The 8259-nt window shown below is 35.8% G+C and overlaps 1 protein-coding gene across 1 annotated transcript; it reads left to right on the top strand.

Moving 5' to 3' along the window:
* Positions 1-1162: 1162 nt before the first annotated feature.
* Positions 1163-5009, top strand: LOC118755761 (sodium-independent sulfate anion transporter-like; the record flags this gene model as incomplete). The annotated part of the gene is given in 6 exon segments (XM_036490586.1): positions 1163-1417; positions 1493-1843; positions 2204-2377; positions 2440-2587; positions 2660-2839; positions 4687-5009. Coding segments are annotated over 6 exon segments (1185 nt in total), but the record flags the coding sequence as incomplete, so codon positions are not given.
* Positions 5010-8259: the final 3250 nt, after the last annotated feature.

Here is an 8259-nt window from a genome sequence, read left to right as displayed (position 1 = left end):
TGCCGGACAAAAACTTTCAAAACAAACTACTTTTCGTTCGGAGACGCTGTAAAATCGTAGGTATGACAAGATAGACTCCATGATTGGGGTATGAAATATCAAAATGATACTCGTAGATTACTTTCTCGACCCTCGGCTAGCAATAGCAACTTCCGACTATGACCCTTTTAGAAATAGTTCCTCATGAAGAAAAATTTTTGAACGGGACAAGCTCTAGCTTCCTCCAGTTGTACGTAAATACATATATCAGCATGAAGGCACACAACTTTGATTAGTGAGGAAAAATATATATGTTTATCTGATTCCGTCTAAGTTAGGTCTGAATAATGTGGCCAGGTATTTAGTGGTACCAATATGGGTGCCGAGCACTTAGTTTCCCATGCGTCCGACAGCTCGGGCCTGTTCGAGGCACGTAATAAAAGCGGCATTACTGCCGCCTAAATGACAACACGTTGCTAGAAATTCACACCGAACGTGATACTTTAATAATTCGCACAACACTGCGGTTGTGATTGCAACTCAAACAAGCCCCTCTTCTCGGCTGTAAGGGAAGTTCGTGCCAAGATCTTTAGACCCCAGTTTCTGGCAAAGCCAACACAGCTGAGGAGAAATTTTTGCATTGATTCCACCGCATCTCAAAAAAGCTGGGAAAATGTTCAGGCATAGTATTCGTCTCACCGACTAAATTTCAAGCGGAAAATCGAGAGTTGCGGGTTTTCGTGCCGTCACAGGACCAGCAAAATGCACTCACGTAAGTCCTCTCTATCCAAGCTCGTCCGTAGGTACGCCGAGCTGAGCCAAATTCACAGGCACCTAGCCAACTCAACTGCCTTACAGTTTTCTGATACATCACTGTGACCTGTTGCCTATTTAAATCTTAATTGGATATATTTTGACGGTACCGAAAAGTCAAATATTCTCAGATTCATTTTGTGTGCACCGTTAGCGATCTCTGGTTGCCGCTTGACTTTGGCATCACATAGTCGAGCAGCCAATTAACTGCAAGCTCTTTGCAGTGGCGGGTACAGGGGACCAGCGAAGTCGCTCGCGGTTGCCAACTCCAATGAGGCTTATTATTGGCTAAAACATATTTTCCTGTAAATCCTGTACAGGGCTAATGCTTTGAAAAAAATTTGGACATACAGTTAATCCTTATTTTCAGAAACTAAAAGATGTTAAAATCCCCGGCCGTCGCATACTAAGCGGCACAATGTGGGTAATTGCGACTGGACGAAATGCGCTGATTGTGCTCATAGCCAGCGTTTTAGCATATAATACATGTGAAACACGCGAGTCTTGTGTCTTCGTATTGACAGGCAAAGTGAAGAGTGGTTTTCCAGATGTCGGGCTGCCCAAATTCCACACAACAATAGAGGCAGCAAATGGTACTGCAATCGAACAGGACTATGTGGATATGGTAAGTGACTATACTAAAACAACAAGCGCTTGCTTTAAAGTACTTAAATACATATTTTTAATTTTTTCTTCACAGTTCAAAGAACTTGGTCCCTCGATGATTATATTGCCCATAATCGCCGTGCTGGGTAATGTTGCCATATCGAAAGCTTTCAGCAGCGCTGGCATAAGTCCTACTCGCGAATTGATTGCGCTTTCGCTCTCCAATGTGATTGGTTCGTTCTTCTCTTCAATGCCGGTGACGGGTTCTTTTTCACGCAGCGCTGTAAATCATGCGAGTGGCGTGCGTACACCCATTGGTGGTTTCTATACTAGTGCGTTGGTGCTATTGGCGCTTGGTTTGCTGGCGCCTTACTTCCAATACATTCCAAAAGCTGCATTGAGCGCGGTTATCATATCAGCGGTGATATTTATGATCGAATTTGAGGTGAGTGGAGTGAAATAGACTGTTTGGAAACCGGGCGTTTCTCGGAAACCAAGAGAGGTTTCTATGACGTTTTAGCAGGCAGAACGTGGGACTGAGTACGAGCCAATCGCGTATTTAACATGCACCGGGGGATAACCGACTTATAGCTTTGGAGAAGGCTCTTTTCCGGTGATGGACATTGACGCAGGCTCGTTGGAAGTCTTTCGACCTAAATAAAAACTGAAAAATATCAAAGCTTGAATATAATTTTCACATGAATTTTAAAAGTTCTCAAAAACTTATCAGTTTTTAAGGTTTTCGTAGCATTTTCTTTAGTTAAAGCCAAATATCTCTAATGCCGTTTTATTCTTTTCCCAACAGGTCATCAAACCTTTGTGGCGCTGCAGTCGTCGCGAATTGCTGCCCGGTGCAATAACATTCGTTGTGAGCTTAGCCATTGGTGTCGAGATCGGTTTGCTGTTGGGCGTTGGCGTGGATGTGGCATATCTGGTGTATCGCGCTGCCCGTCCAGCACTTAGTGTCTCCAAATTACGAGTAACATAGCCATAAAGAATACTGTATTCGCGAAATGTAAACTTTCATTCTAACTATTTCAGACCACTAACGGTATTGAGTATATTCTCATGCGCCCGATACACAGCTCACTCTACTTTCCAGCAATCGAGTGGGTACGCACTGGCATTTCAAAGGCTGTGGCGATGCATGGCATTGCGCCAGTGGTGCTGGATTGCGCTAATATGCATGGTAAGCAATATTCATAGAGTTTTGATCTAAACAAAAAAGATGAATGTTGAACGAAATTTTCCACCTACGCAGAACTCGATTTCACAGCTGCGCGCGGCATGGGCGCGGTGAATAAGGAGTTGGCAAATAGTTCTGTGCCACTATTTTTCATGAAAGCTTCCAAAGAAATCTGCATTATACTAAAAGAATCTACAAATTGTGATTTTGCAACTATACAATCGCCGGATGATTTAGAATACATATTGGATAATAGTAAGTAAAGTGCAAAGAAATAACTTTGAAGTTCGTCAAAGTCAAATCTAACTACAAATTTCGAAGTTCGTGAGAATGTGCAATAGGGTGGTACAAAAGTGCGTGTTAAAAAAAGTAAAGAACGAAGTTATATTTTATATAGAAACAAACAGTTGTTCATGAAACTGGTATAGAATTCTTAAAATTCAATCAAATCAATCTCGAAAAACTCTGTTTCTCTTCAGAGGACTGTTGGTAATAATACCCAATTGTTTACTTTAAATATTTTTAATACTAACGATGGGTCACGACATCGCTTTTTTTGGGGTTTTTGGAGGACCTATAGAAAATAGTTAATATTAAAAAATCCTTACTAATCCTTAATTCTTAATCCTTAATCCTTGATTTTAAAAATGCGAAAGTGAGTTTGTTTATTTGTTACGCTCTCATGCCTTAATTACTCAACCGATCATCATGAAATTTAGTACACTGATGTCATTTAGCTCAACTTAAAATACAGGATAGATATAATCTCGAGTATACAAGGGGGCGTGGCACCTCTCATATAAATGAAAAAGTTGTGTTTTGAAAATAATTTGAAAAGGGCTGCCACCAGTTTGAAGTAAAATTTAAATTAATAATTATGAATTTGAAAAATTAAAATATGGGTGTCAAACGAAAAATTGTTAAGAAACCTTTTGTTTCAACATTTAGAATATTATTGAGGCATTTTACTATGGTTGCCACCCGTTTAAAAATTAAATTCAAATAAATTAAATGAATTGCTGCAATATGGGTGTCAATCGAAATGTTTTTGAAAAGGGTTTTAGCTCTTAACTATATGGAGGACTATTGCCACCTGTTTGAAAAATCAAATTCTACTTGAATTAAGGGGATTAGATAATTGGAATATGTATCACACAATGGGTGTCAGACCAAAGAGGTTTAATAAGGTTTTAGTTAGAAAATATTTTGGAGAGGGCAACCTGTTTTAAAAGTCGAACTTAAATTAATTATACTCAAATTACAGTGTCAAACGTAAGAGTGTTTAGTAATGTTCAGCTTGAACATCTAGAATCTTCTGAGGTATTTGAAGAGTGTTTAGAAATGTTCAGTTTGAACATGTTGAATCTTCTGAGGTGTTTGAAGAGGGCTAACACCTCTTTTAAAACTAAATTCAAATATGTACAATTATATTATAAGTTAAATGAGTTATTACAATATAGGTATCAATCGAAAGTCTTGAAAGGGCTTCATTTCTAAGCTACAAATGCATAGCAGGGTTTACACATATTTGAAAGTTCAAATTCGAAGGAGGTTTAAAAAGGTTGCCAATTGTTCAGAAAGTTAAATTTAAACTATTCAATAATTTTAATGAAGTATTACAATCGGTGTATCAATCGAAATGGTTTTTAAAAAAATTTAAATTCGCCTGTGCTCGCTTAGTTTCAGTATGTCAAGATATATTGAAATAAATTACACCTAATGTAGTGGTTAAACAAATCGTTCGATATTATTAATTTTCGTAGTACTTTCCAAGAATTCTATACCATATTACTACATGAAGTTTCCTGAAGAAATCACGAGTTTTCCGATCGAAAAATATGGGCTTTAAAGAATTCTGCACTATTTCTGCGAAAATTTGTTTTTTCCCCCATATTAAAAACCTGGAAAATTTTAAACGCTTTGGGCGACCACTAAATATTTTTTTCGGTATAGAAAAATTCTAGGCGGTGAGAGCCTTAAAACTCAAACTTACTCTTTTCTTGGATCACCCTAATGCACAACTAAAAACTAACAAAGAATCCTACACTTATATATTGTACATGTACTAACATCTGTTTTTTTTTGTTTTAATCCTTTCTCAGCGTTATCGATCGATGATCATCGTTTGCAAGTTACCATTCCACTAATTTCTGCACAAACTAAACAAAATGGCGATTGATGACCGTGGCGGTCGTTTGTAGTGCTTTAGACATAAGTTTTTGAAGGTTATTTATAAATGTATTAGGTTATTACAATTTGAAAAACCCAATTGTGTTTAGATATTTTGAGAATTCTCTAAACGGAATTTTCTTAAAATGGTTGGCTAATGCTGTTATAAGTATTTTTACAAGTATGCAATCCCTTGCGTTTATAGATCAGTACATACATATCTATGAATGTAGATAACTATTTTATATTTTTTGGAAATGACTCTTTTATTATACATATGTACATATGTTTATAAGACTGCATCACTCCAAATACAAACAAAAGTCGGTACTGTTTTTCCATTGGAAGTATAAAATCTATTATATTTTAAGACGTCCACCAAAATATTTCGGAAAAATATTAAGATTTAAGCGAGCTGGACCGATTTGAAAATACTCAAAAAAATGAAGTTTTTTATGAATAAAAAAAGTTTCTTAAAGATGTTTTTTAAATCCCCTCAAATGACTAAACGGTTTAAGCTTAACAAATTTACATAAAAATACTTTTAAACAAGTAAGAAAGTCTAAGTTCGGGCGGAGCCGTACATTAAATACCCGGCGCAAGTATTAAATATATGTTTTTTTCACCTTTCCGAAACCTTCCGCTAGATGGTAAGCCGGGGTGTATCAATTTTGAGTAAATTAGCGTCCTTCAATTTCGAAATATTGAAGTTTCAAGCATTTCTGAAATTTACCGTTACATGAGAAGCGGCCGTTATTTTAGTCCGATTTCAATCATTTTCAACGTTTTGCTATATGTGGCAAGCACAATAACCACACCGAGTTTGGTACAAATTGGCAGAACGGTTACCGATATACTTATATGTGATCATAAGTGGGCGGTGCCACGCCCATTTTCCAAAATTTTACCATAAACGTATTCCTTGGTAAAGAATTGTTGCAAGCATCAATTTTGAATAAATTTGCTTCAATATTTACTGATTTATCGAAGATTTTGTATTTCTCTAAATTACCGTTATATGGGATGTGGGCGTGGTTATTGTCCGATTTTAAAAAGTTTCGGCGATTTTTTATGCTGTACCAAGGCCAACAACTGTGCCCAGTTTGGAAGAAATTGGTGCAGCGGTTACCAAGATATACACATGTAACCATAAGTGGGCGTGGCTACGCCCATTTTCCAAAAATTTATAATATTCTTATGTTTCGTCTAAAAATTATTGTAAATATCAATTTTGAGTGAATAATCTCCAGTAGTTACTAAAATATCGCAGTTTTCGTATTTCTGAAAATTACCGTTATATTGGAAGGAGGCGTGGTTATTGAGCGATTTTAAAAATTTTCGGCCATTTCGTATGTTGTGCGAAGGCCAACAACTGTGCCAAGTTTGGAGGAAATTGGAGCAGCGGTTACCAAGATATACACATGTAACCATAAGTGGGCGTGGCTACGCCCATTTTCCAAAAAGTTATAATATTCCTATTTTTCGTCTAAAACTTATTATAAATATCAATTTTGAGTGAATTATCTTTATTAGTTACTAAAATATCGCAGTTTTCGTATTTCTGGAAATTACCGTTATATGGGAAGTGGGCGTGGTTAAAGTCCGATTTCGCCCATTTTCAATACCAACCTACCTTGGATTAAGGGAAACCTACATACCAAATTACGTTGAGATATCTCAATTTTTGCTCGAGTTATCGTGTACACGGACAGACGGACAGACGGACAGACGGACGGACAGACAGACATAGCTTAATCGATTTCTTTTTTCATCCTGATCATTTATGTATACATTTGTCTATATCTATCTGGATTCGTTTTGGCTGTTACAAACAACCGTTATGTGAACAAAATTAATATACCCTTGTGCACAAGTGCGCTCGGGTGTAAAAATAAAAGAAAATTTGAACGGAATAATGGGATTTTTGATGCTGTTTTTTAACTTTTTTCAAAGATTGCTATAAGAAAAACTTGAATAACTGAACCTAAAATCTTCCGATTTAGACCTGTGAGGCATCATGGGAAAGGTATTTTCTCACCCTTTTTATTTCTTTGCTCATTCAAAAGATGAAAAAAAGGTAGGATGAACGAATATCACTCAAAGTTGAATTAAGATGGTATTTGAAAAAAAAAGTGCACACGAATGACTTTTTTTGCACATAAATAAAAATAATGGGAAATACCTTTCCACAGAGATCCCATAAGTCTAAATCAGAACAGTTTTGGCCCAGTTATTTAAGTTTTTCGTAAATCAATCTTTGAAAAAACTAAAAAAAAACAGCATCAAAAATCTCATTATCACGATTCCGTGGAAACGATTTTTAAATATTTTTATGCAGACTTTTTTTAGCCTCATCTGTTTCGTCATCTGAGGGGACTTTTTTCAAAAAGTTCTTTAAGAAACTTTTTTTATTCATAAAAAACTCCATTTTTGGAGGTTTTTTTTAAATTGGTCCAGCTCGCATAAATCTTAATATTTTTCCGAAATATTTTGGTGGATGCTTTAAAATATAATAGGTTTTGTAATCCCGGTGGAAAACCCTCAACGTTTTTTGGTGATGCAGTCTAATGTACATATTAAATTTTTTAGAGTTGTTAGAGTAAGTTATTGTAAAACATGACATTTTTATTTTTTTTGAGACAAACTTTAAAATCGTATAATTAAGGGAATTTCCTTAAATATATTTAGAGTAGAACTCCATAAGCGAGTTCCAGGCCCTCAGCATTTTTCAGATTTCAGGCGCTAGTAAGGGCTGAAACTCCGAAAAGTTCTGAAGAAATCAAAAACTGGATGTGAAGTTCTATTATAAGTTTTCTTATATCCATGTCATTTAGAGTTTAAATTATTGCTAGATAGACATTTCTATCGTTAATTTAGACCTGACCGTAGTGATGTATTTTTATAACATTCGACTGGGCAAAACACTTTCTGTATGCAAATTTTTATTTATTTGCTTCTTTAGCAGCTGACATCAGACGCTATCTCCTTTACGATAATTTAGTTGCAGGCATTTGAATTTGAGTGTCCTCACCAGAGTTGGCCACTAAATGTGAAATGGTGTTAAGAATTGGCCTGATGTTTTAAGTACCAGAAGAAGAGGAGATGTACTCATAAAAAAGAATATAAAAATGACCAGAAGCCGAGCTGAGTTGATTTTGTCATTCCGCCTATTTGTCTGTTTAAATGCAATCAAGTCGCTCAGTTTTCGAACAAGACATAGATCGAATAACTATAAACTATAGTTTCTATACAACTGATTGTTCAGATATAAGTTTTTGCGATATAATTCATATATGTAGGACACTGGTCTAAAATTTTTAATTTCAATGTGCAACCTCTCACAAAATAAATGTTCTGTCTTCTCTTTTCGGTCCCTAGAAATATACTATATATGGGTATTTTCAAACTGGCATTACGTAACGCTTGTATGACAAAATGTTAGGAAAAGACTTAAAAAGTCAAAATTTTAAAAAGGTTTTTCTAAATTTGCATAGCAATTAAATGGC

The sequence above is a fragment of the Rhagoletis pomonella genome, unplaced genomic scaffold (genome assembly GCF_013731165.1).
Source record: "Rhagoletis pomonella isolate Grant_MI unplaced genomic scaffold, Rhpom_1.0 Rhpom_scaffold_07282, whole genome shotgun sequence".
Taxonomy (NCBI): Eukaryota; Metazoa; Arthropoda; class Insecta; order Diptera; family Tephritidae; genus Rhagoletis; species Rhagoletis pomonella.
Note: the sequence above shows the minus strand (reverse complement) of the source record. Positions and strands in the feature narration are given on the sequence as shown.